This window comes from Pseudorca crassidens, chromosome 16 (assembly GCF_039906515.1).
Source record: "Pseudorca crassidens isolate mPseCra1 chromosome 16, mPseCra1.hap1, whole genome shotgun sequence".
Classification (NCBI taxonomy): domain Eukaryota; kingdom Metazoa; phylum Chordata; class Mammalia; order Artiodactyla; family Delphinidae; genus Pseudorca; species Pseudorca crassidens.
In genome coordinates this window covers 48,224,570-48,252,555 of record NC_090311.1, presented here as the reverse complement: position 1 = coordinate 48,252,555, position 27,986 = coordinate 48,224,570, and the positions used below count along the sequence as shown (strand labels likewise).

At 46.1% G+C, this 27,986-nt stretch overlaps 1 protein-coding gene across 2 annotated transcripts; it reads left to right on the top strand.

Annotated features, from left to right (window-relative positions):
• Positions 1-136: 136 nt before the first annotated feature.
• Positions 137-17,981, top strand: FAM25A (family with sequence similarity 25 member A). 2 transcript variants are annotated; one of them, XM_067710301.1, is made up of 6 exons: positions 137-320; positions 4,905-5,064; positions 6,496-6,643; positions 7,834-8,121; positions 16,801-16,863; positions 17,792-17,981. In XM_067710301.1, exons 2-6 carry the CDS (start codon positions 5,056-5,058, stop codon positions 17,923-17,925), a joined length of 642 nt encoding a protein of 213 aa, XP_067566402.1. In that variant the 5' UTR covers positions 137-320; positions 4,905-5,055; the 3' UTR covers positions 17,926-17,981. The 2 variants fall into 2 exon arrangements, with proteins under 2 accessions (XP_067566402.1, XP_067566403.1); XM_067710302.1 differs by having other exon boundaries at positions 138-320; positions 6,455-6,643.
• The last annotated feature ends 10,005 nt before the right edge of the window (positions 17,982-27,986 follow it).

Here is a 27,986-nt window from a genome sequence, read left to right as displayed (position 1 = left end):
AGTTGTGTTTGGCGCGGTCGCCAGGAGCTCCGCCCAAGACGCGCCTCCTTGGGAGGTGCCTGCGGCGCACGGGGCGGTGCACGTGGGCGCGGCGCACGTGGGCGTGAAGCGCTGGGACCCGGCTGTGTGCGTGCGCGCGCTAGGCCACTCCCTCGGGTACCCCTTCCCTTCCGGATGCGCCTGTACTTTCTGGCCCAGCGCGCAGGTCGACTTTTTTATCGGGCAGGTTTCCCCAGAGGGTCTAGAGTTCGCTTAAACCTTATTCCCTCCGACCTCCCCAGCACGTGTCCACGTGTCCATGCACGCGATACCAACCCTGGGTAAGTCCTGCTGATGGGTGACTCAGTGTTGCCACAGGATAAGGTCCAGCCATGGCGCCGGCCGCTGGCTGCCCTATTCATCCGAACCCCCGCCACACCTCGGCAGGTGACGGCCCGTTCCGTTTCCCCACTTCCACGCCTTTGCACACACTATTCCCTCTGTCCGTAATGATCTCGTTCTCTTCTGGATGAGTACATACGTAGTCATGCCGTTTCAACTCACTAATATTGGCTACACAGCACTTCTTAGTTCTGGGGAGATTGAGGAAAAAAACCGTCATCTTTCCTTCACACGCTGACTCGGGGCCGGCTTTCCCAGAGGCTTTCCAGACATGCCAGCAGGGGCCAGTGTCGTCGTGTCCACCCCTATCCCTCCCCTTCACACCCCACAGGTGACCTTTCCCTTCTCCGATCTGAGATCCCTCCCAAGGAAGCAACAGGTCTCCTCCCTAACCCTTAGCATCTCTCACCCTCACCCCAGGGCCAGGCCCAGTTTCATGCTTGGTTCCTGTTGCTGACTGTCCCCCAAAGAAGGGCTCAGCTGCAAAATGGGCGAAGGCCTAAAGGGAAGGTCCTTGAAGAGATACCTGGGGTAATCTGGAGGTGCTTCCAGCATTTCCAGGAGCCCCTGCCCCCAGGAGAGGTTGCCAGGGTTGGGAGAGACCACCTGGGGCCACAGCAGGAGGCAGGTGGGGCTGGACTGGCAGAGCCCTCACATTTTTCTGGAATGCATCCTTCCCCTGCCTGACTCAGGAGAAATTCCAATTGGCCCAACAATCCCTCTTCATCCTGTTCTCCTTGTGGGTGTCGGCCTTAGGGATGGATGTGTGAGCCAGCTCAGGCCAAGGACAGGAGGAGTCAGGTCTAGGGCCAGGAGCCTTCTAGGAAAGGTTTTTCATCCTCAAAAAGAAAAGAAAAGAAAAAAAAACCAAGGAAGAAACATTTTCTCCTATTCCACTGAACATTTTTGTGTCTAGAAATGATTTTTAGAACTCTGACAGCTACTTCTAACCACAGGAGGAACAAGCCTAAGGAAAAGCCAACTTGCTGATTAGGGCAGAGCAGAAATATAGAAAGAACCTGGATCCCAAGTTACTTTATTCAGTCCCTAACTTAACCAGGCCTGCAGCTGCCAGGAGCTAGGTGAGAGGATCAATTTCCTCATTGTTTGAGCCGCTGTGAATTAGGTTTTCTGTTGCAAACAAAAGCTTAAATCCTGATGTTACCTCGAAGCTAACGTCCTGTATTTGCCGGTCTCACCCACCTCCCCAGCCTCCTCCCCCAGCACGCCCTCCCTCTCTGCCTCAGCCAGGTTAACCCTTGTTCATTTCCCTTAACATTGTGCTTCTGCTCATCTCAGTCTTTGCATGTGCCCTTTTTTTCTACCCGGAATGCTGTCCATGCTCCGTCATTAACCACCTTTGTCCAAGTTGCTCCTGCTCTTTCATCCTTCAGATCTCAGCTTCCCTGATCCTCCCCCAACATACACAGAATGGGTCTGGCCTCTGCCGATACGTTCTCACACCCCCGTACTTCTTTTCCACGGTTATATACTAATGAGTTGCTCTCCTGTGTGCTTCACTGATGGTTGTCCACGGGTTGCAGCCAAGTCCCTTCCACTGATTAGTGCACACCCAGAGCCTAGAGTGGGGCTCCGGCAACATCTGCCATGTGAATGCAGGGATGACGGTCCTTTGGTTCTCCTACCAGATAACAGAGCTGGCACATTGTCAGGTTCACCATGGTGCAACCTCCTACAATGCAGCCCCTTCCACAAACCCTACCGCCATGCAGCTGATCTCCCATGCACCATGCAAATGCCTGTTTCTGTGTGCCTCTATTCCCCCAACACTGAGCCCTGGGGCGCAGGGCCAGGTTGGACTTGTCTTTGGTCCTATGTCTGGGACAAGGTGGGCATGGTGCTGGGGAGCCATGGGAGCTTATAGGAGCCCAGGCCTGTCTCCGTGAGGTTCATGAAGCTAGCTGAGCCCAGATGGGCTGAGGAGAAGGCAGCTGTGGCCACTGCACCTGTTGGGTCTTGGTCAAATCTCCAAAGATTAATTCTTCCATTAGCAGTTCCTCAGATAGTTCCTAATTCTCCAAATCCCAGTTCCCCAACTAACCAAAGTCACTAACATCACATTTTGGTTCCACTGGACTTCTCAGCTCTGATTCCCATCAAATTACAGATGAGAAGGGGCAGAGTTTTCTGCTTTCCACCTTCTCTCCTTTTCTCCTATTTTTTTTTTGTTGTTGTTGTTAGTTGTCTCATTCCTACTTTGTGAAAACACATAGCATTTGCATCCCATTCCTCCACACCTTCACCTTTGTTCTGTCTTCGATCTGCAACTGAAAATATTAGAAGCGCTCTGCCATTCCTTCTGCTGAAATGTTTTCTGTTATCTCTTGGTGGTTTGGAGTTAGCCCTCTAAAAGTTTCCTCAAGAATGAAATCTTTTCAGATGAATTGAGAAGGCATCTGGGATCTGAGCTGAGAACTGTTACAGCTGGGCCCCTTGGGTTATTGCATTGTGACCATGAGGGTTCACAGTGTCCTATTTTTGTGTATGGCATTTTGTATTTTTTTAAAAAAAGGTTAAAAAGTTAAAATAAAAATTTTTTTAAAAAAGAAGGGCTCATGTGAACCACATTCTGAGTTCTTAAACGTGCGGTAATGTTGGTCTGTAGCCTTTATACTGTATCCTCAACTGGGTTTGAAATTTACTTCTCACACTTTTTTCCATGGGCATCATCTAGGTGTGGCTGCCCCACTTTCTGCCACAGAAGGTTAAGCGGTACCTAGAAGTCTGATTTCTAACTCACTGGAATTTCTAATAAGTGACTTGATCTTTCTGGCTGGCTGGCTTTCTTTATCTTTTTCATCTTTTTTATTGAAATATAGTTGATTTACAATGTTGTATTAGTTTTGTATATGATTCAATTACATATACAAAAGTGATTCAATTACATATACATATTTTTTCAGATTCTTTTCCATTATAGGTTATTGCAAGATATTGAATATAGTTCCTTGTGCTATACACTAGGTCCTTGTTGTTTATCTATTTTATATATAGTAGTGTGTATTAATCCCAAACTCCTAATTTATCCCTCTCACCCCTTTATCTTTAAGGTACAATAATTTTTTTAGGGTTCGTCTCGGTGATGGTTGTTCTGGTTCAGTTTTCCCTAGTATGCTGTTTGCCCTTTCCATATTGATTCTAGATTTCGTTTATTTCAGGAACATTTCTTAATTGTATTTTTAAATATTTGCTCTGTTCATTGCTTGGCTTTCTTCTTTGGGAATTCCAGTTGTGGGTACAAAGTTTTCTACCTTCCACATCTGCCATTGTCTCCCAAACACTGTGTATGTCTTTAATACGACTCCTTCTTTTTTCTTTGTTTTTTTTCATTTCTGTTCCCATAGGTACCTACTGTGGCTCCTTCTAGTTTAGTCTTCATTTCTGCAATGGTTTGTTTTACCTTTTTACTTCTCTTTTATTTTAGAGTTATGTAAGTTCCTATTCTGCCTGCTCCTGTCGTCTGCCATCTCATCCCTGAATTCTGGTATTTCTGTTTTACAGTCTTCCTTCATAACTACTAATGCTTTATTAAGTGTCTTATTTTCTTTCTAAAATTCATGTTGGAGTTTAATTCATGTTAGGTAATAATTTTCATGTGCCTTCTTTGAGGCACACTTTTTTGTGGGATTTCTTTGTATGTGATGTCGTTTTGGTATTCTTTTTCATATTTAAAAAATAGTATGTTTTTACTGTTAGGTAGAAAAAAGTGAAGTCAAAACTGCGTATCTCTGGTATGCTAGCATTCCTGTAAAGAAAGAAGGAGGGTGCAAGAAAATATGCAGGGCACATGTCTCTGCATATTTGTGGGAAGGAAATGCAGGAGGATAAACCAGAATCAGAGAGACCAGTTACCTACATGGGACAGGTGGGAAGGCAGTGGAAAGAAGGAGGGAATGGCAACAGGGTAGCAGAGATGAGGAGAGAGTGACACTTAACTTCAGAAAAGTTAAATTTGATGTGTGAGTTGGTGATGGGCTTTTAAAAATTCTTCTTCCTGTGTTCTTGTTGCCCCATAGAGTTTCAGGAAGGAGAAATGGGCTGAATGAAGAATTAAGCTATAGCCACGTTGCTTCCAGACTTAGAAGTCTGGCAGGTTGAGCTGGTGTTCTCTGTTTACCGAGAATCCACATCCTGTCCTCCCTGCCCTCGCCCTGGTAACCTGCCTCTTGAACCGCATCACCCGGGCTCCCTCACCCTCAGGACTCGGTTGCGTTCAGCCAGTCGGGGATATTGATAGGAGATGGAGAAGAAGAGGAGAGGAATTTATTCCTCCTGCTTCCTTCTTGCTGGGTGTGGTTGGGCAGTGGCCCTCTTCCTCTGCTGACAGCTGCAGCTCCTGTCTGCTGACCCTCTCCTACAGCTGCAGCTCTCTTCGGGGTCTACAGCCCCTCCAGGCCCAGGGAGGAAACAACTCCCACTGCTCCTGGTCGCTGGGGGCCTCGCCATCCCTCTTTGGTTCCCTTAAGTCTGTCCACACCTTTGTGAACTGTCCCTTTCCTCAGGTATCCCTTTGATGTGCCCTCTGATTTTTTCCGGAACCCTGACTGACACCCATGGACGTATGAGTGCTGATATGCTGGGGAAGTCTTCCTTTGGTGACTGACAAACCGAGTCTCCAGGAGTCTAGTCTCCCTGTGGCTGGGAGGGGTCTGTATGTGCAAGGTATGTGGGCTGTATATACTGGGAGCTCAAGTCCATGAAGCAGAAGTAGGAGAAAGCATAGGCAGGATGACAGTCATAAAACTCTTGACATTCATGGCATTTGCAGTTCAAATCACAGGAGAAAAAAAACCATCATGCCTCAGACATAAGACAGCCCTAAGTATTTACTCACAGGTTTTATTTTCAGAATTATTAACTGCTCAGTTGGCAAATTGCTGTTTGAAAAATTGACTGTCCTGGCTTGACGATGTGGTCAGCTGGTCCTTTGCCAGCCTGGGCTGTTGAGCAGATTCTACTTGGAGAATTAGTTGACTCTTGTCAAGGCTTGATTCTCCCCGCCCCAAGTGCAGGACTTGACCTTCTGACTCAGGACAGGCTGACATGGGTGCCTGTGTTCAAGGCCTGCTCTGTTGGGGCCCAGCACGTACCAGGCTTCTTCCAAGATGGGATGGTTCCCACCTGAGTCATCTCAACCTCACCCAGGCAGGTAACACTGCTCACTGCAGGAGTCACCCAACCCCTCAGACCAGAATCCCGGTTAGGAGGGTCTTGGGCTGTCCTAGTTTCTTTGGATGGGAGCCACAGATGGGCTGGGCTGAGCTGAGAGGACAGGGAGCTGGTCAGAGCTAGAGTGGGAAGGCCTGTGGGACTAGATGTGGGCCAGAGCACCAAGGTCCGGGGCCCAAGTCCAGTTTTGGGCCGCTTGGCCTCTCCAGCTCTCTTGCCTTCCCCCTGTTGGGCATTTGGGACCTGTGCCTGAACCCAGCCTTGCCAGGAGATCTGGGGCCATGGTGTGTTGTCACTGGAGTCTGGGTGCTCACACTGGGGCCAGGCATTAAGGAGGAGAGGGTCCCACGTGCAGGGGGGATGGGGTGAAGGCAACAGCAGTCTGACAGGGAGGGAAAAAGTGCAGCCGGAGTCCTGCTGAGTGGCCGAGCCGTGACCAGGGCCTGTCAAGGAGCTGGTGAGCTCCTGAGGAGAGGGGGATGGTGGGGAGGGGTCGTGGGCTCTGGAAGCTATCCTAGACCTGGTGGGTGACACTGCCATCCTGACGGGGAGTCCGGCGCAAAGGACCCCTCTGGGGGTGGGGGACACACACACGTCAGAGGAAACAGGGAAGGGGCTCTGATGGGCCTAGGGAGCATCTCTGTGGGTCTGTCAGACCAGTTCCCACCAGCCATGTCCCAGGAGTGCCCCCACCCTTGGCAGCATTGTCCTGATAGTGTGAGCAGAGCTCTCTGGTGTTTGGCTGTGGCAAGGGGAGGCCAGAGTCATCTGGACCTGCTTAAGCTCCAGGGCCCTCACTGTCATGGCCCCTCCTGAGTCCATAGGGTAGTGCATATATATTTATAAAACTTGCAAGAGAGAAGTAGTGTATTTTTTCTTACAGGGACTCTCCAGATTGTTTAAGACTTGATCTACTCCTGCCAGTGGCACGTGTGGGGCTGTGGCCTTGTGACCCAGAGTTCCTGCTGCCCACAGCATCCACTGCCCACCCCAGGCGGGCCGGCCACTGCCCAGGGCTCCCGGTACCACTCAGGAATGTGGGAGGGCCTCAGCTCCATAAAGCCTGTGTCAAGTAAACACTAATTAGATGCCACCACACCCTCCTGGACCCCTCTGAGGGATGAGGGCACCTACATGGGGGGAGCAGCCTCAAACTCCTGCCCCAGGCCTGGACTTTTTGAGTAGGGCCTTGGGAGAGCCTTTCCTCCATGACTCCTGGCCAGTGGCGGCGGGTCCCATCTCCAGGCCCTCTCACTCCGAGGCAAGCTCATACCCCTGCCACTCTTTGCTCCACCCACTGGTTGGTCAGGGCTCACTGCCAAGCAGCCCCTCCCTAGCACATCAGTGACGAGGGGGTGGGAACAGAAGTTTACCAAGAGTTTGCGCGCATGGTTCCAGCAGCTGTCAGTGACAAGGCAAGGGAGGCATGGATGCCCCCATTTTACAGATGAGGAAACTGAGGCTCAGGCTGGGCTAGTGACTAAGGGAAGCAGCATGTAGTATGTGACTTGAGGCATCTCCCTCCATCCTGAGTAACTAGGGAGGCAGCCTGGCTCCCTAAGCATGTGTGTGGTGCATCAGGGGCTAGTAGAGCTGCTTTCTGGGAACTCTTGCTACGGCCAGAAGCACCTCCCCAGATGGTAGTGGGGTCCTCCATCTACTCCCCTAGAACCGCCTGGGTGGGCACTGCTGACTTCATCGGGCTCCCCTGAGAGACCAGGCCCCAAGGCGCAGGGCGGGCTGGGTTCCCTCACACGCTGGCTGTCTCAGTGCTGGGTCACTCAGGTGCTCCCATGAGTGAGAACCAGGTGACTGCAAGCCAGGGATGACTAGGCTTCTGGTCAATATTGTGTCCTCCTCTGCCTTGGGCCAGGCATGGCCCTGACGACTCCTGCCCCCCAGCCTGTCCAGGGGAGGCTTCAAAGCCACTCTCCAGAACTGAGGTCCTTGGGAATGGGGAGGGCAGCGGCCCCCATTGCACTTGTATTCCTGCCTGAGGGGCCGCCCAGGTCCCCAGGCCCACAAAACCCTAAACCCTTGATTAGGTCACTCTGGAGACTGTGGGCAGCGGGCTGGAAGGCCTAGCCCTTGTCTAGGTACCATGCCTAGGATACGGGGAGCCGAGGGGGCTGGCAGGGCTGCAGTCCCCAAGTGCCTCTCACCCCACAGGGCACTCGGGCCTCTTGCCTTGGGGCAGGGGCATGTCCCAGAGCTGATCTCTCTGTCCAGCCTCACCCTGCTCCCTGTCCCTGCCCCTCACAGGGTCCCAGGAGATGGGGTGTATGGGTCTCATGCTGCCAGAGAGGCACTGCCCCAGCCACAACGCTGGGGTGGCTCCACCCAGCCTCTTCCTCCTGCCGTCTGTGCTGACTCACCACCAGGGCCAGGGCTTGTGCCCCAGAGCCCAGCCAGGCATCTATAAAAGCAGACTGGTTCAGGCCCCAGCATCCTGCTTGATCACCACCTGTCACCGCACAATGTTGGGAGGCCTGGGGAAGCTTGCCGCCGAGGGTCTGGCCCACCGCACTGAGAAGGCCACCGAGGAAGCTGGTAAGGACCTCGAGGCTTCTTTCCACCTGCACCGTTCCTGCCACTGGGGGATCGGGACAGACTCGACTGGGCCTGTGCTGATCCCAGCAGGACTGGGGCAGGCCTTGACCCCATGGGGAGCTGATCGGCTGCATAGGGACAGGATGGAGGTGGGGGGCTATGGAAGCTGAGGAAGGGACCTCAGGGAGGAGACATGAGGGGTCCACTGCCCCAAGCAACCCTCCCAGTCAGACCTGCTCTGCCCCCTGGGCTTGATACATTCCTGGGGTCTGTGGCTGAGGCCCGGAGGGGGCAGCTCAGAGGAGGCCCCTGGTGGCAAGAGGGGAGCCAGGGTGCTGGGTGAGCAGCTGGTGGCTTAAATCCGTCACTCTGGAAAGCAGGGAGGGGCCCTTCAGTATTAAAACAAACTATTCCGAGTATCCTATACAAAAAAAGGAAGACAGAGTTTAATTTTTACCATAACTTTATTTTATTTTACATCTTTATTGGAGTATAATTGCTTTACAATGGTGTGTTAGTTTCTGCTTTATAACAAAGTGAATCAGTTATCCGTATACATATGTTCCCATATCTCTTCCCTCTTGCGTCTCCCTCCCTCCCACCCTGCCTATCCCACCCCTCTAGGTGGTCACAAAGCACTGAGCTGATCTCCCTGTGCTATGCGGCTGCTTCCTACTAGGCTATCTACCTTACGTTTGGTAGTGTATATATGTCCATGCCTCTCTCTCGCTTTGTCACAGCTTACCCTTCACCCTCCCCATATCCTCAAGTCTGTTCTCTAGTAGGTCTGTGTCTTTATTCCTGTCTTACCCCTAGGTTCTTCATGACATTTTTTTCCCTTAAATTCCATATATATGTGTTAGCATACGGTATTTGTCTTTCTCTTTCTGACTTACTTCACTCTGTATGACAGACTCCAAGGTCTATCCACCTCATTACAAAAAGCTCAATTTCGTTTCTTTTTATGGCTGAGTAATATTCCATTGTATATATGTGCCACATCGTCTTTATCCATTCATCTGATGATGGACACTTAGGTTGTTTCTATCTCCGGGCTCTTGTAAATAGAGCTGCAATGAACATTTTGGTACATGACCCTTTTTGAATTATGGTTTTCTCAGGGTATATGCCCAGTAGTGGGATTGCTGGGTCATATAGTAGTTTTATTTGTAGTTCTTTAAGGAACCTCCATACTGTTCTCCACAGTGGCTGTACCAATTCACATTCCCACCAGCAGTGCAAGAGTGTTCCATTTTCTCCACACCCTCTCCAGCATTTATTGTTTCTAGATTTTTTGATGATGGCCATTTTGACTGGTGTGAGATGATATCTCATTGTAGTTTTGATTTGCATTTCTCTAATGATTAATGATGTTGAGCATTCTTCACGTGTTTGTTGGCAGTCTGTATATCTTCTTTGGAGAAATGTCTATTTAGGCCTTCTGCCCATTTTTGGATTGGGTTGTTTGTTTTTTGAGCTGCATGAGCTGCTTGTAAAGTTTGGAGATTAATCCTTTGTCGGTTGCTTCATTTGCAAATATTTTCTCCCATTCTGAAGGTTCTCTTTTGGACTTGTTTATGGTTTCCTTTGCTGTGCAAAAGCTTTGAAGTTTCATTAGGAACCATTTGTTTATCTTTGTTTTTATTTCCATTTCTCTAGGAGGTGGGTCAAAAAGGATCTTGCTGTGATTTATGTCATAGAGTGTTCTGCCTATGTTTTCCTCTAAGAGTTTGATAGTTTCTGGCCTTACATTTAGGTCTTTAATCCATTTTGAGCTTACTTTTGTGTATGGTGTTAGGGAGTGATCTAATCTCATACTTTTATGAGATTTTTTTTTTTCTCCACTGTACATTCCTGCCTCCTTTATCAAAGATAAGGTGACCATATGTGTGTAGGTTTATCTCTGGGCTTTCTATCCTGTTCCATTGATCTATCTTTCTGTTTTTGTGCCAGTACCATACTGTCTTGATTACTGTAGCTTTGTAGTATAGTCTGAAGTCAGGGAGCCTGATTCCTCCAGCTCCGTTTTTTGTTCTCAAGGTTGCTTTGGCTATTCGGGGTCTTTTGTGTTTCCATACAAATTGTGAAATTTTTTGTTCTAGTTCTGTGAAAAATGCCAGTGGTAGTTTGATAGGGATTGCATTGAATCTGTAGATTGCTTTGGGTACTAGAGTCATTTTCACAATGTTGATTTTTCCAATCCAAGAACATGGTATATCCCTCCATCTATTTGTATCATCTTTAATTTCTTTCATCAGTGTCTTATAATTTTCTGCATACAGGTCTTTTGTCTCCATAGGTAGGTTTATTCCTAGATATTTTATTCTTTTTGTTGCAATGGTAAATGGGAGTGTTTTCTTGATTTCACTTTCAGATTTTTCATCATTAGTGTATAGGAATGCCAGAGATTTCTGTGCATTAATTTTGTATCCTGCTACTTTACCAAGTTCATTGATTAGCTCTAGTAGTTTTCTGGTAGCATCTTTAGGATTCTCTCTATATAGTATCATGTCATCTGCAAACAGTGACAGCTTTATTTCTTCTTTTCCGATTTGGATTCCTTTTATTTCCTTTTCTTCTCTGATTGCTGTGGCTAAAACTTCCAAAACTATGTTGAATAAGAGTGGTGAGAGTGGGCAACCTTGTCTTGTTCCTGATCTTAGAGGAAATGCTTTCAGTTTTTCACCATGGAGGACGATGTTGGCTGTCGGTTTGTCATATATGGCCTTTATTTTGTTGAGGAAAGTTCCCTCTATGCCTACTTTCTGCAGGGTTTTTATCATAACTGGGTGTTGAATTTTGTTGAAAGCTTTGTCTGCATCTATTGAGATGATCATATGGTTTTTCCCCTTCAATTTGTTAATGTGGTGTATTATGTTGATAGATTTGCGTATATTGAAGAATCCTTGCATTCCTGGAATAAACCCCACTTGATCATGGTGTATGATCTTTTTAATGTGTTGTTGGATTCTGTTTGCTAGTATTTTGTTGAGGATTTTTGCATCTATGTGCGTCAGTGATATTGGCCTGTAGTTTTCGTTCTTTGTGACATCCTTGTCTGGTTTTGGTATCAGGGTGATGGTGGCCTCTTAGAATGAGTTTGGGAGTGTTCCTCCCTCTGCTATATTTTGGAAGACTTTGAGAAGGATAGGTGTTAGCTCTTCTCTAAATGTTTGATAGAATTTGCCTGTGAAGCCATCTGGTCCTGGGCTTTTGTTTGTTGGAAGATTTTTAATCACAGTTTCAATTTCAGTGCTTGTGATTGGTCTGTTCATATTTTCTATTTCTTCCTGATTCAGACTTGGCAGGTTGTGCATTTCTGAGAATTTGTCCATCTCTTCCAGGCTGTCCATTTAATTGGCATAGAGTTGCTTGTAGTAATCTCTCATGATCCTTTGTATTTCTGTAGTGTCAGTTACTTCTCCTTTTTCACTTTTAATTCTATTGATTTGAGTCTTCTCCCTTTATTTCTTGATGAGTCTGGCTAATGGTATATCAATTTTGTTTATCTTCTCAAAGAACCAGCTTTTAGTTTTATTGAACTTTGCTATCGTTTCCTTCATTCCTTTTTCATTTATTTCTGATCTGATCTTTATGATTTCTTTCCTTCTGCTAACTTTGGGGGTTTTTTGTTCTTCTTTCTCTAATTGCTTTAGGTGCAAGGTTAGGTTGTTCATTCAAGATGTTTCCTGTTTCTTAAGGTAGGATTGTATTGCTATAAACTTCCCTCTTAGAACTGCTTTTGCTGCATCCCATAGGTTTTGGGTCATCGTGTCTCCATTGTCATTTGTTTCTAGGTATTTTTTGATTTCCTCTTTGATTTCTTCAGTGATCACTTCGTTATTAAGTAGTACATTGTTTAGCCTCCATGTATTGTTATTTTTTGTAGATCTTTTCCTGTAATTGATATCTAGTCTCATAGCGTTGTGGTCGGAAAAAATATTTGATACAATTTCAATTTTTTTTCATTTACCAAGACTTGATTTGTGACCCAAGATATGATCTATCCTGGAGAATGTTCCATGAGCACTTGAGAAAAATGTGTATTCTGTTGTTTTTGGATGGAATGTCCTATAAATATCAATTAAGGCCATCTTGTTTAATGTATCATTTAAAGCTTGTGTTTCCTTATTTATTTTCATTTTGGATGATCTGTCCATGGGTGACAGTGGGGTGTTAAAGTTCCCTACTATGAATGTGTTACTGTCGATTTCCCCTTTTATGGCTGTTAGTATTTGCCTTATGTATTGAGGTGCTTCTATGTTGGGTACATAAATATTTACAATTGTTATATCTTCTGCTTGGATCGATCCCTTGATCATTATGTAGTGTCTTGCTTTGTCTCTTGTAATAGTCTTCATTTTAAAGTCTATTTTGTCTGATATGAGAATTGCTACTCCAGCTTTCTTTTGGTTTCCATTTGCATGGAATATCTTTTTCCATCCCCTTACTTTCAGTCTGTATGTGTCTCTAGGTCTGAAGTGGGTCTCTTGTAGACAGCATATATATGGGTCTTGTTTTTGTATCCATTCAGCCAGTCTGTGTCTTTTGGTGGGAGCATTTAATCCATTTACATTTAGGGTAATTATCGATATTTATGTTCCTATTCCCATTTTCTTAATTGTTTTCGGTTTGTTATTGTAGGTCTTTTCCTTCTCTTGTGTTTCTTGCCTAGAGAAGATCCTTTAGCATTTGTTGTAAAGCTGGTTTGGTGGTGCTGAACTCTCTCAGCTTTTGCTTGTCTGTAAAGGTTTTAATTTCTCCATCAAATCTGAATGAGATCCTTGCTGGGTAGAGTAATCTTGGTTGTAGGTTTTTCTCCTTCATCACTTTAAATATGTCCTGCCAGTCCCTTCTGGCTTGCAGAGTTTCTGCTGAAAGATCAGCTGTTAACCTTATGGGGATTCCCTTGTGTGTTATTTGTTGTTTTTCCCTTGCTGCTTTTAATATGTTTTCTTTGTATTTAATTTTTGACAGTTTGATTACTACGTGTGTTGGCATGTTTCTCCTTGGATTTATCCTGTATGGGACTCTCTGTGCTTCCTGGACTTGATTAACTATTTCCTTTCCCATATTAGGAAAGTTTTCAACTATAATGTCTTCAAATATTTTCTCAGTCCCTTTCTTTTTCTCTTCTTCTTCTGGAACCCCTATAATTCGAATGTTGGTACGTTTAATGTTGTCCCAGATGTCTCTGAGACTGTCCTCAGTTCTTTTCATTCTTTTTTCTTTATTCTGCTCTGCAGTAGTTATTTCCATTATTTTATCTTCCAGATCACTTATCTGTTCTTCTGCCTCAGTTATTCTGCTATTGATCCCATCTAGAGTATTTTTAATTTCATTTATTGTGTTGTTCATCATTGCTTGTATCCTCTTTGTTCTTCTAGGTCCTTGTTAAATGTTTCTTGCATTTTGTCTATTCTATTTCCAAGATTTTGGATCATCTTTACTTTCATTATTCTCAATTCTTTTTCAGGTAGACTGCCTATTTCCTCTTCATTTGTTAGGTCTGGTGCATTTTTATATTGCTCCTTTATCTGCTGTGTGTTTTTCTGTCTTCTCATTTTGCTTATCTTACTGTGTTTGGGGTCTCCTTTTTGCAGGCTGCAGGTTCGTAGTTCCCATTGTTTTTGGTGTCTGTCCCCAGTGGCTAAAGTTGGTTCAGTGGGTTGTGTAGGCTTCCTGGTGAAGGGGACTAGTGCCTGTGTTCTGGTGGATGAGGTTGGATCTTGTCTTTCTGATGGGTGGGTCCACGTCTGGTGGTGTGTTTTGGGGTGTCTGTGGACTTATTATGATTTTAGGCAGCCTCTCTGCTAATGAGTGGGGTTGTGTTCCTGTCTTGCTAGTTGTTTGGCATAGGGTGTCCAGCACTGTAGCTTGCTGGTCGTTGAGTGAAGCTGGGTGCTGGTGTCGAGATGGAGATGTCTGGGAGATTTTTGCCATTTGGTATTATGTGGAGCTGGGAGGTCTCTTGTGGACCAGTGTCCTGAAGTTGGCTCTCCCACCTCAGAGGCACAGCACTGACTCCTGGCTGCAGCACCAAGAGCCTTTCATCCACACGGCTCAGAATAAAAGGGAGAAAAAGTAGGAAGGGAGGGAGGGAGGGAGAGAAAGAAAGGAAGGAAGGAAGAAAGGACAACAGAAGAAGGTAATATAAAATAAAGTTATTAAAATAAAAAATAATTATTAAGAAAAAAAAAGGACGCATGGAACCCTAGGACAAATGGTGAAAGCAAAGCTATACAGACAAAATCCCACACAGAAGCATACACATGCACACTCACAAAAAGAGGAAAAGGGGAAGAAATCATAAATCTTGCTCTCAAAGTCCACCTCCTCAATTTGGGATGATTCGTTGTCTGTTCATGTATTCCACAGATGCAGGGTACATCAAGTTGATTGTGGAGATTTAATTCGCTGCTCCTGAGGCTGTTCGGAGAGATTTCCCTTTCTCTTCTTTGTTCGCACAGCTCCCGGGGCTCAGCTTTGGATTTGGCCCCGCCTCTGCGTGTAGGTCGCCTGAGGGCGTCTGTTCTTCACTCAGACAGGAGGGGTTAAAGGCGCAGCTGCTTCGGGGACTCTGGCTCACTCAGGCCTGGGGGGAGAGAGGGGCACGGAGTGCGGGGCGGGCCTGCGGCAGACGCCGGCGTGACGTCGCACCAGCGTGAGGTGCGCCGTGCGTTCTCCCGGGGAAGTTGTTCCTGGATCCCAGGACCCTGGCAGTGGCGGGCTGCACAGGCTCCCCGGAAGGAAGGTGTGGATAGTGACCTGTGCTCGCACACAGGCTCCTTGGTGGCGGCAGCAGCCTTAGCATCTCATGCCCGTCTCTGGGGTCCGCGCTGTTAGCCGCGGCTCGCGCCTGTCTCTGGAGCTCCTTTAAGCAACGCTCTTAATCCCGTCTCCTCGAGCACCAGGAAACAAAGAGGGAAGAAAAAGTCTCTTGCCTCTTAGGCAGTTCCAGACTTTTCCCCCGGACTCCCTCCCGGCTAGCCGTGGCGCACTAACCCCCTGCAGGCTGTGTTCACGCCGCCAACCCCAGTGCTCTCCCTGCGCTCCGACCGAAGCCCGAGCCTCAGCTCCCAGCCCCGCCCGCCCCGGCGGGTGAGCAGACAAGCCTCTCGAGCTGGTGAGTGCCGGTCGGCACCGATCCTCTGTGCGGGAATCTCTCCGCCTTGTCCTCCGCACCCCTGTTGCTGCGCTGTCTTCCGCGGCCCCGAATCTTCCCCCCGCCGCCCGCAGTCTCCGCCCGCGAAGGGGCTTCCTAGTGTGTGGAAACTTTTCCTCCTTCACAGTTCCCTCCCACTGGTACAGGACCCGTCCCTATCCTTTTGTCTCTGTTTATTCTTTTTTCTTTTGCCCTACCCAGGTACGTGGGGACTTTCTTGCCTTTTGGGAGGTCTGAGGTCTTCTGCCAGCGTTCAGTAGGTGTTCTGTAGGAGTTGTTCCACGTGTAGATGTATTTCTGGTGTATCTGTGGGGAGGAAGGTGATCTCTGCGTCTTACTCTTCCACCATCTTCCCGATTCCCCCTACCATAACTTTAAAGCTTCAAAGATTTCTTGCTTAAGAAACCACCGAGTCTGATTCTGTTCAAAGTCAGCCCCCAGGGTTTACACAAAGGACATTTTCAGTTTCTTCAAAGTCCCCAGGGGCTTCCCTGGTGGAACAGTGGTTAAGAATCCGCCTGCCAGTGCAGGGGACAAGGGTTTGAGCCCTGGTCCGGGAAGGTCCCACATGCCGGGGAACAACTAAGCCCGTGTGTCACAGCTACCGAGCCTGTGCTCCAGAGCCCGCGAGCTACAACTCCTGAAGCCCGCGTGCCTAGTGTCCGTGCTCCGCAACAAGAGAAGCCACCGCAACGAAGACCCAATGCAGCCAAAAAACCCCACAAAAAACCCAGAAATCCTTTTTTGTACGTCAGCCGCTGGATGCAGGGAGGCTGATCCAGGCCCCACGTGTTGGACGTTTTGTGAAAAACAGCTTGTGCCGGAGTTTGCTGTTCTCTTTCTAAAGGGCTGCAAACCTGTCTGTGTTTCATTTGAACTTTGCAGCTGCTGTTGAGCACCCCCTTTCTTTTCACCAGCTCTCTGAGTGCTGTGTCACTCCCAGTCTGCACACGAGGGACCCAAGTGGTGGAGGTGATTCTAGGAGGGAGAAGCTGAGCCAGGTTTTCGGACCGTGGCGTCTTCCAGGGCTACCCCGTTACCAACCTGGGAGGGCAGAGAGTTTCGTGGTGCTGGAGGAGTTGCTCTGGGGAGCTTGGTACTGCCGGAGGGAGCTTTGACATTCAGCCTCCCACTGCAGCGCAGCCTCCGTCCGGCCACAGGCAGGACTGCAGCTCGCCTGAGAGGCCTGGTGACCTGGGAAACACGCCCGGCCTTGGCTCCAGGTCCCCAGCCAGCAGCAGGGCCTGCTCGTTGGCATCCAGGCCTCGCTGGCCAAGGGGCATGGAGAGCCCTGCGCCTTTACCTAGCTTACTCAGCTTATCTCCTGCCAGTCGGGCCCCTCTCCGGTCTCTGAAGGAAGCCAGCTGGGGGTCCTTCTTGGGAGCAGCTTGTCCTGTCCTGGCGGGGGCAGCATCCCCGAGCCCCTTCCAGCGTATCCAGGGTTGTCTGGGCCCTGCTGTGAGGACAGGCAGCTTACACTGTGCTCTCACTCTGGGCTTGTCTCATTGTTTCAGTTGACTTCGTGGAGGGAGTGGTGAAGGAGGTGGTGAAGCCTGCCAAGGAGGCTGGAGAGAATGGTACGGCCAGGGTCGGGGTGGGGAAGGAGGGAAGCTGGGTGCTGGCAGCAGCCTGATCCTTGCCTAACCAGATCACACCTTGACCCCAGTGTGGCATCCTTTCAGTTGGTGTATAATTATCTGTGCTCATTTGAGGTCACAGGCCGTACTTTGCTAAAGCAAGTTCCATCTAGATAGTCGCCTCTGTGGAATGTTAAGAGGATGACATCACAAAAGACCAGGTGCAGGCGTGCTGGAACAAAACATCTGAGACATAAAATCATATATTTACATGAATACATATTTACATAAATGTTTATATGTTTGTGCTGTGAGTATCACGATGTAAAAAAGCACGTGTATATCTCACTCCTTACAACAAAATAGATTCCGGATGGATTAGGACTTAAATACAAATACATGAAATTATTAAATTGTGAGAAGAGAACATAGATTTTGGCATAATCTCAGAGGAGGGAGGGTCTTTTTAACAATGACAGAAAATCCAACAGCTATAAAGGAAATACTAGGTAAATTGGACAATATAAAACTTCAAAATTTTCCATTGTGGAAAAAAAAACTGTAAGCCAAACCAAAAGAAAAACCACAAACTGGGCAAAAATATTTGTAGTAGAAATGATAGCCCAATATAAAAATGACCAAAAGATACAAACAGGCAGTTCACAGAAAAATGAAGCATGAGTAGGCAGTACACCCACAAGCAGATGCTCTGTCTCACTAATAGTTGGAGAAATGCAACCTGTTTGGAGAAATAAAAGCAAATTTTAATGCATTCCTCAGGAGCTGTGCTGCCCTCTGCCCCACAGACTCCTCCAGGGCACGACCCGGTAAGACTGCCACATCCCACAGGCCACTCCAGGTGACTCCAACCCAGCGAGTGACTTGAATTGTTTACTTTGCTCACCTGGATATCATTTCTTCCTGACAGCCATTGCTGGAGCTTTAAAGAAGACCCATGAGACAAGGGACAAAGTGGTAAAGGAAGTCACTGAGACGGTGACCAACACAGTCACAAATGCTGTCACGCACGCAGCGGAAGGCCTGGGCAAACTGGGACAGTGAGCGTGCCTGCCACCAGCAGGCTCTTCCTGAATCGCAATAAACAGCTGTGAAATGTGTACACTGAGCCCTGGGTTTGTTCCTGTTTGGGTGGAAACATTGTGTTATGTCCTGAGTGTCGCACCACTCTGCAGGGACAAGAGGCCAGCACCTTGGCACCCACTGGGGGTCAGATAGATCCCTGTGATAAATCAGATGTGCTGCTCTCACGTTATGACTTCTATGTCAGCAAGGAGCTCTTGAGAACTGTTAGTGTCTGTGCTACATTTCTTAAAAGCCTATTTTCGCAGCAGCTATACATAGCTTTCAGACACCTCAGTGCTTCAAGGACACCCCAAGGGAGGACCACAGTTCAGCTTATGTGTTCTTTGCGTTTTCCTTGAAATATTCTTACAGCAATCAGGGATGATAACAGACCAACCTGACTGAGGGGTTAGCTGGGCAGGCTCAGGCAGGTTGAGCTGCTTCATGTTCTGAAAGAGGCTTCAGAGAAGTGTTTCTGCTGGACAGTCACAGAATCAGGTCATGGAGAAACCGAGTCCACTGCCTGTTGGCTGCTGGAGCTGCTGTCAGATCTCCACTCAGAGACTTGGGTTAGGCCTAACTGGCGGTAGTGGGTCAGAATGCCTGCTCTTCTCTCCTTCCTGCCACGAGTGAGTCAGTACCATTACAGTTAAACATGTTTGAATAGCATTTAGCTTAACATTTTGGATTAAAGAAAAAGGAAATGACTTGTAAAGATATGGCATTGCTTATTTATCCTGCTGGAAGTTATTGTTCTTAGGGGAAATTAGAAGAAAAGGTGTTTTGTGGAATGAGTTAGTTGCTCCCCACATTTCTGGAGTTCTTTCAGTATTGGCTTCACACGTTTCTGAATGGCCCAGGAATATCCAGTGTTCTGGCTTGGAACATTCGCTATTGTCTAGCTAGATATGGACCTTATATCTTGGTTTGGGTTCTGATGACTTTTGAGTTCTCCCAATCCAGACCCAAACTCAAAAGGATGTGGAGGGCTTCCCTGGTGGCGCGGTGGTTGAGAGTCTGCCTGCCAATGCAGGGGACACGGGTTCGTGCCCCGGTCTGGGAGGATCCCACATGCCGTGGAGCGGCTGGGCCCATGAGCCGTGGCCGCTGAGCCTGCGCGTCCGGAGCCTGTGCTCCGCAATGGGGGAGGCCACAGCAGTGAGAGGCCCGTGTACCGCAAAAAAAAAAAAAAAAAAAAAAATGTGGATTGTGGGTGGCAATGTCAACCAGAACAGCCTCTTTGTTTTTTTAAATTTTAGGAGGCAAATGAAGTTTTTTTTACTTTCTGCAGGGTTTTTGTTTTTAAATTTTTATTGGGGTATAATTGATTTACGATGTTGTATTAGTTTCAGGTGTACAGCGAAGTGAATCTGTTATAGAAATACATACACTCTTTTTTTAGATTCTTTTCCTAGATAGGCCGTAACAGAGTAGTGACCAGAACAGCCTCTTTGGATGGCAGTTCCTCTTACCAGACTTTATTCTTTGGGTGTACAGGCAGAGGCCTGAAGGGCGAGGATACATTCTGACATATTAATGATAGCAAGAGATTGGAAACACCCTAAAATGATAATCAGAAATTACTTGGATGGCAAGCTTTACTCTGCTTGTTAGATTTGACAGTTTAGAGTTGACACTTATTACTTCTAGTGTATTAATAATGCTTTAGCTTGAAAAATGGGACTTGTGCTTAGATGGCCACCTAACGACTGGTTAACATTTATCACATTTATATGAAATGGAATACTCTGGCTGTTAAGGAGGAAAATATACGTATATCATTAGGGAACATGTACAAATAAGTTAATAGTTTGTGAAATGTATGTAGAATAAGTTCATTTTTACAAAGCAAACATATAAGAATAGAAGAAAACTGGTAGCATGTATATAGCAAATATTAAAAGTGTTCAGCTCTGTGAGAATATGAGGAATCCTCACTTTTTATATTATGTATTTCCATGATGCTTGAATTTAAGAGAAAACCAATACATATGTTTTAAAATGTGGTTGTGGAGGCCACGTACTAGCTTATTGAAGATTGCTTCCTAATTAAGTGCTACTCAGAGTTTGCCAGTTTCAAACTTTATTCAAACTTTATTTCAAACTTTATTGCCACTTGGCAACAAGGGAAGTAAGGAAACACAGTGTTTAGAAACTCTTAAAGCAATTGGGCATCTCCTGGACCTACAAGAGTGTGATCAGTGGAGAATTCTTGTCGAATGGGGTATAGACCAGTTCAGGTTGTTGAACTTGTACGGTAAGTTGCATGTGAACTAGTCACAGGAAGTAGCAGAAGTAGCACCACATGTCATGATGAATGAGGTTAAGGAACAAACCAAAATCAAAAAAACCGGACCTCCTTCACAGAGAGTTGGAGAAGCACTCCCACGTTCCTTTAACGTCACCTTGCAGTGTGCTGTTCTAAAATAGATACTTGCATCTCTCATTTTCTTTTTACTGTGTGTATTGTGCAGTGAGGGGCATGGCATCAACCCCAGACTCTAAGCATGTTATAAGAAGCAGGCAAGAGTGATGTCAAAGAAAATCGCTGACTTTCTCCAAGATCTCCAAAAATTCTCCATAAAAATCATGAGAAAACTGACAAAAATATGGTCAGAATCAACTTTTTTCAGAACTCTGGAAATTAACCAAAGGCTTACAGTAATCCAGGGAGTATTTACGTAAAACAAATTTAAAACAATCTTATTTTAAGAACAGCAGCTTTGTAATGTTTTTAACTTGCCCTATTCTTTTCTCATCTCTCCCCCCCGCCTTTCCAGCTCCACTGTAAGCCTTGAAAACCAATGTAGTAGGGAAGAACCTTTGTATTCTATTACAAGCTAATCACTAAAGGGATGTTGCCTGTAAGCTTAAATGATACACAACGGCCCATCTCAGGGAACCCTGCCTCCCAGGTAATGAGCGTTAAGCTAAAATACCTTTGTTTAGCTCACAGGGAACATCCTGACCAGGCCCATCTGTGCAGGACTGCGGGGAGGAAGGAATTAACACATCGCCTCAGGGGCTGATGGAAACCAGAAGTGTTTGACTCGATTCCCTCCGCTATTAGTATAAAAGGAGCCTGAATGTTAACTCAGGCAAGATGGTTCTTTGGGACGTGAGGCCGCCATCTTCTTGGTCTGCTGGATTTCTGAATAAAGTCACTCTTCCTCGCCCCAGCAACTCATTTCTTGATTTATTGGCCTGTAGTGTGGTGAGCAGCACGAGCTTGGACTCTTAACAAATTTGGGCGCAGCCAGCCAGGAGCCTTGCTACTTGTGGCTAGCCAGCCCTGGTTGGGGAATTTGGGGTAAGGCCCTAGCAGCTGCCAGGACAGCTTGTCCTGAGGATCTTTACCTTCAAAATTCCCCAAAGTGGCACCGGCTTCCCCAGAGCTTGGCAGTTGGAGCAACAAATCGACGTTTGGGAGCCAACAAGCTCCGTACAGTAGGGTAAGTTGCTCCGGTGTGTACAGCCGGGAACTTTTTCCTCTGTTTGGGGCTTTTTCTCCAGAATAAGCCAGTTTGTTTTGTATTTGAGTGGGGTGCACTGTTGGGGAGAGGAAGGAGTTGTCGGACTTATATCTGATTTGTGAACTGGTTCGTTTGTTCCCGTGGATGCTAGCATTTGTGAGCGCAGTTTGTGTTTTGTCTTGAACTTCTGTCTTTAAAAATGGAGAACGTTTCAATTATCCCTGAAGTCCTCTGAGGCTCGTTTTGGGTAAGTGATCTGATTACAGCTATGAACCCATGGGTGAGAGAAAGATGATACTTCATCATAACAATGTGTGGCCACAGTACCTGTTAGGATCTACACAAAGGATTTAGGCAGGGCTCTCTTGGGACCCTGTGCACCATGTACTGCTTTCCTTGCTGTGTTAAGTACTTTGTTTATGGTTTCCTGTGTTGTTGGTATATATAAAACCCCAAGACCAAACTTGAGGGTTTATTTAAGATTTTCTGTTTGTCGTTTGGGTTTTTCATTTCATTTTGTTTGGTACTGTTTCTCCATTTACAGCCAAATCAGTTGTGATATTTAAAACTTTTACTGATGTTAAATGGAGGAAAGGAACAGAAAAAACTAAACCAAACCAAACCAAAAAACTCTGTCTGTTCTTATCTAAGAGTGGGGCATTCTCAGGAAGAAGAGGAAGGTTCCACTTGGTTCCTAAAATCACCAAAAGCTACAAATAGAAATAGAAGCAAAATAAATATTAGTAAAAAGGGTTCAGCCATCAGCGGTCAGCCATCAGCCGGTGATCTTGACTTGTCCCATCTGCCAGAAACCCAATTTGAATCCAACCTCTTTTGTAACTGGTTAGTTTTACATTGTTGTACTTGATTCATGGCTGAAATGTTGGAATGGGAACTGTGAGGTCCCTGTGTTTGTGTGTTTGTACATGTTACAGATGTGTAGCACTGCCAACATTAATGTGCAAAAGAGCTATTTATTTGGCTTAAAGGAAATTAAGCACTTATGTAAATACTCAAATATAAAAGAAACTAGCTAGAATGAATTCTGGGTTCATGTGATCTAGGAAATACTCAGTATTGACCTAATATCTGGTATTAAGGTTTGCGTAAGCTTGTTGGTTTGATTTCCACAGACATATCTTTAGAGTCATCAACATTAAGTATAATGCTGTTATTGTGCCTAAGTTTGCTAGAAATCAAATAAGACCTATCCTTTTTTATTGTTTAAATAAATTTATTTATTTATTTATTGGCTGCACTGGGTCTTTGTTGCTGTGCCCGGGCTTTCTTTAGTTGTGGCGAGCAGGGCTACTCTTTGTTGAGGTGCATGGGCTTCTCATTGTGTGGTGGCTTCTCTTGTTGTGGAGCACAGGCTCTAGGTACATGGACTTCAGTAGTTGCAGCACACAGGCTCAGTAGTTGTGGCTCACGGACTATAAAGCACAGGCTCAGTAGTTGTGGCACATGGGCTTAGTTGCTCCGCAGCATGTGGGATCTTCCCAGACCAGGGCTCGAACCCATGTCCCCTGCACTGGCAGGCGGATTCTTAACCACTGCACCACCAGGGAAGTCCCAATACCTATTCTTGTTAACAAAGTTTGTCAGCGAGAAGATAATAATATGACAAAGATTTTAACTAAATAAAATAGAGGTATATGAGGTAAGAGTTTTAGGTAAACTCTATAGGAATAATTATGTTTGGGGCAGGTCTATCTAAAATAGTTTCTCTAGATTTTCATAACTTGAAACTAAACTAAGTTAAATGAAAATTCATTGACTCTCTGGGTCATTTCAAATAGGATAAAATATTAACATTAATTGCTGGACAGGTCTAAGTTTACCTACATTTGCCTTCTTGGAAGAGGAAGACTAAAGCATAAGTTTGTCAATCAGGAAATGCTGGTTTGACGGTTTTACAATTACTTCTTGATTTTTCACTAGAGATTAAGGTTTTAAAGTTAAGAATTATAAAGGGAGCATTTCAGCGTGCAAGATGTAGGATGTGTGTTTTCAGCAAAGAAGGTATGAGGAATGAAGACGCATCTTGTTAAAGGGAAAAAGGTGGTTTTGTTTTAGAGCTGGCTGTTTTTGAATGGAAAAAGTGAGGGACAGATTAATATGGATACAGAAAATTGTGGAAGGTTTTTGGAGGAGGAACACTGAAAGAATTTCTTGTGCATGATAGGGATTGGCTAAGATAAGACTGAATTTAAGAAAACAAATTTTTTTTTTTTTTGCGGTACGTGGGCCCTTACTGTTGTGGCCTCTCCCATTGCGGAGCACAGGCTCCGGACGCGCAGGCACAGCGGCCATGGCTCACCGGCCCAGCCGCTCCGCGGCATGTGGGATCCTCCCGGACCGGGGCACGAACCCGTGTCCCCTGCATCGGCAGGCGGACTCTCAACCACTGCGCCACCAGGGAAGCCCAAGAAAACAAATTTTAAAGGTAAAGTGGTATACAACCTGAATTTGGTTTTCTAAGAGGACAAAGTTTTCTTAAAATATTGAACTGCTTTTGGTAATTGTTTGTTTAAGTGATCTGTATTTGCCATTGAGATCTTTTATCACTGGTTAAAACTTTTTGATATTTTTGATGAACTTCCCAAAGATCAAATTCTAAATGAAGTTCATTTGACCTCTAGCTAACTTTGAGGTTTTCCCAAGGGTCCCTATAACACCTCAAATTATTTGTTTTCTCTATCTCAGAGAGAGGAATATTAAACTAATTAGGCTTATTTGATATGTTAAATTATGTGGGAAGCATTGTCAAATAAGTGATGATAAAACTTCTTAGATTGTATCATATGGGTAAAAGTTATTAATATACACATTCTAGAAATTATATGGAACTCCTAAAATTCTGGTATATCCTGGTAAATGGTATCAGTCATAATTTTAGTAATTATCATAAATTGTTGTGTGTCACAGCAGTAACCAAGTTTCTTTTCAGTTGCATTGTAATCCCAGTTGGTTGATGCCAAAGCATAAAGGCATCCCTTTAATGGTTAGAGACAGTCAATGGCTATTTATGGTTTTACAGTGGCTTTCGAATGACTCTATAGCTATTGTGTGAAGAAGTGGGGAAGAAAGATGAAATCCTTTATGTGTAAGCATTTATGCTATTACATCAGGGAAAATAAAAAGGGAATGAGAGTGGGGATATGTTGCTTCAAACTGTAACTCCTACAGCTGAGCTAGCTGTCCCAGCCTGGCCAATATATCCAACTCCTCCAGCACCTTCCATTCCTATCCAGCCCCAATTCCTGGCACTGGGGCTCAGGACTTCCCTTCCTTCAAGGGATCAATTACAAAATCGTGCGTTAGGTTTTGGGGCTCAGGTACATGGTCTGGTATCACCATCTAAGAACCAACAGGGCACCCAATTTGGGCCAGGAGCCACTCCCAGGGGACGGCAATTTCCCTTCCCCCATTACCTCATAGGTAAAACCTAAATGCAAATGAGCTGCCCGCTGGGTTTCTCAGGCTTGTTTAATTGGAAAGATTGCAACCCTCCTGAATAGGGAGGATCCTCTACACCTGAAGTCCACTTGGCAGCTGAAATCCCTCAGCTGAACCAGATTGGGACTGCAGTGGGGGAAGAATGCCCTTATTAGAAAACTAGTTATTGGTGCATCTTGGCAGGGCTTTGAAAAGGAGAAGCAAAGCAAAAGATTTTCAAGAAATTCAGCAAAACAAATGAAGATGTCTCTGAATTTTTGGAAAGGATTTATCAGGTGTACAGATGTCATACTAATGCAGATCCCGAGGCCCCTGAAAATATTAGAATGGTAAATTTGACCTTTTGGTGAGGGCAAAGTGCCTCAGATATCGGGAGAAAGTTGCAAAGATTAGATGGTGCATTTGGAATGAACCCTTTTCAACTGGTAGATGTTGCTTTTAAAGTGTTCAATAGGAACAACAGAAGAAAGAAGACGCAAAACAAAACACCACTTTTTTGGTAGTAAGTCACCACTGGGGAAGGAAAACAGGTGGCCCTAGGCTAAAACATAAGCAGAAAAACAAAAGATGAGAGCCTCTCTCATATGGTAGAAAGAGAGAAACACTCTGGTGAATGAACAGTCCAGGGGCTCCCTTGGACTTGAGGCGCCTAATTCCTCACAGGAGCCCTGGGGAAAACTGACAGTGGGGAATGAGTTGATTAACTTTCTGGTAGACCTCACCCTGAAGTTTCTCACCAGAATAGCTTGACATCAGAGTCCCACCAGAACACACATTAAGCCTATGGATGGCACTCATGAAAGCCCCAGGAGAGGAGACAGAGCTCTTTCCCCACAGGTCTCTGAAAGGTGAGACCAGAAGTGTGTGCTAACCGCACCCCAGAGAAGGCCAAAAACACATGGCCAATACGAATACCATTAAATAGGGTCACTGGGAGGGGCTTCCCTGGTGGCACGGTGGTTGAGAGTCCGCCTGCTGATGCAGGGGACATGGGTTCATGCCCCGGTCCGGGAAGATCCCACATGCCGCGGAGCGGCTGTGCCCGTGAGCCATGGCCGCTGAGCCTGCGCGTCCGGAGCCTGTGCTCCGCAACGGGAGAGGCCACAACAGTGAGAGGCCCGCGTACCGCAAAAAAAAAAAAAAAAAAAAAGGTGGGGGGTCACTGGGACACTTAGTCTAAAAATATATCCTCTGAGGCAAGAGGATCACTTCTCCCGCAGACTAACTTGTCAAAATACCAGCTGGTGTATTCCTTGTGTGTGCCCCTCCAGGACGTCTACAAAATTGGAAGTATTGGTACTGTCCCTGTGGGTGGAGTGGAGACTGGTGTTCTCATACCTAGCATGGTGGTCACCTTTGCTCCACTCAATGTTACAATGAAGTAAAATCTGCTGAAATGCACCATGAAGCTTTGAGTAAAGCCCTTCCTGGGGACAATGTGGGCTTCAATGTCAAGAACATGTCTGTCAAAGATGTGCATAGTGGCTGGTGACTGTGACCCATCAGTGGAAGCAGCTGGCTTTGTTCAAGTAATAATCTTGAACCTCCCGGGCCAAATCAGTGCTGGATATGCACCTGTGCTGGATTGCTGCCCAGCTCATGTTGCTTGCAAGTTTGCTAAGCTGAAGGGAAAGATGGATCATCCATCGTTCTGGGAAAAAAGCTGGAAGATGGCCCCAAATTCTTGAAATGTGGTGATGCTGCCATCATTGATACGGTTCTTGGCAAGCCCATGTATGTTGAGAGCTTCTCTGACTATCCTCCTCTGGGCCGTTTTGCTGATTGTGACATGAGAAAGATGGTTGCTGTGGGTGTCATCAAAGCAGTGGACAAGGAGGCAGCTGGAGCTGGCAAGGTCACCAAGTCTGCACAGAAAGCTTAGAAGGTGAAATGAGTATTATCCCCAATCCCGGCCACCCCAGTTTTAATCAGTGGTGGAAGAAGGGTCTCAGAAAAACTGTTTGTCTCAAGTGGCCATTTAAGTTTAATAGTAAAAGACTGGTTAATGATAACAATGCATGGTAAAACCTTCATCAGGAAAGGAAAATGTTTTGTGGACCATTTGTTTTGTGTATGGCAGTTTTAAGTTATTAGTCTTTAAAATCAGTATCTTGTAATTGGTTAAAGCCCTCCTTAAGGAAATTATCCCGATTAAGGCCTTGGATTAAGGCATTAGAACTAACATTCATCCCGGAGACCACAATCAACAGGAAAAACTGAGAAAATGAATACCAACTTAACTTGGGATAAGGCCTTTCCAGTTGCCCTGCTACGGATCAATGGCTTCCAGAATTAGACTTAAATTGAGCCCCTTTGGGGGACTTCCCTGGTGGCGCTCCCAATGCAGGGGGCCCGGGTTTGATCCCTGGTCAGGGAACTAGATCCCATATGTGTGCCACAACTAAAGAGTTTGCATGCCACAACTAAGGAGCCGGCGAGCTGCAACTAAGACCCGGTGCAACCAAACAAATTAATTAATTAAAAAAATTAAGCCTCTTTGAAATATTGTATGGTAGGCTGTTCCAGATGCCTGCCTAGGCGAGAATCTATAAATGCTCTAAAAGACCCAGCAGTTGGGCTTCCCTGGTAGCACAGTGGTTAAGAATCCGCCTGCCAATGCAGGGGACACGGGTTCGAGCCCTGGTCTGTGAAGATCCCACATGCTGCGGAGCAACTACGCACGTGTGCCACAACTACTTAGCCTGCGCTCTAGAGCCCACGAGCCACAACTACTGAGCCCACGTGCCACAACTACTGAAGCCTGGGCGACTAGAGCCTGTGCTCTGCAACAAGAGAAGCCACCACAATGAGAAGCCCGCACACCACGACGAAGAGTAGCCCCCGTTCGCCACAACTAGAGAAAGCCCGCGTGCAGCAATGAAGACCCAACACAGCCAAAAATAAATAAATTTATTAAAAAAGACCCAGCAGCAGTTGCCAATTATGTTGAAACTTTGGGCACTATACTAATCTTTGTTCATGACTTTGCCTCCAACAGGTCTGCCCATCCAAATGGGCAGAAGTAGATGGGAATTTCATTGTAGCTGGAGAAGGGTCAACCAATTGTTTAATTTTGTCTAAATAAATAGCACAGGAATTTAGTATTTG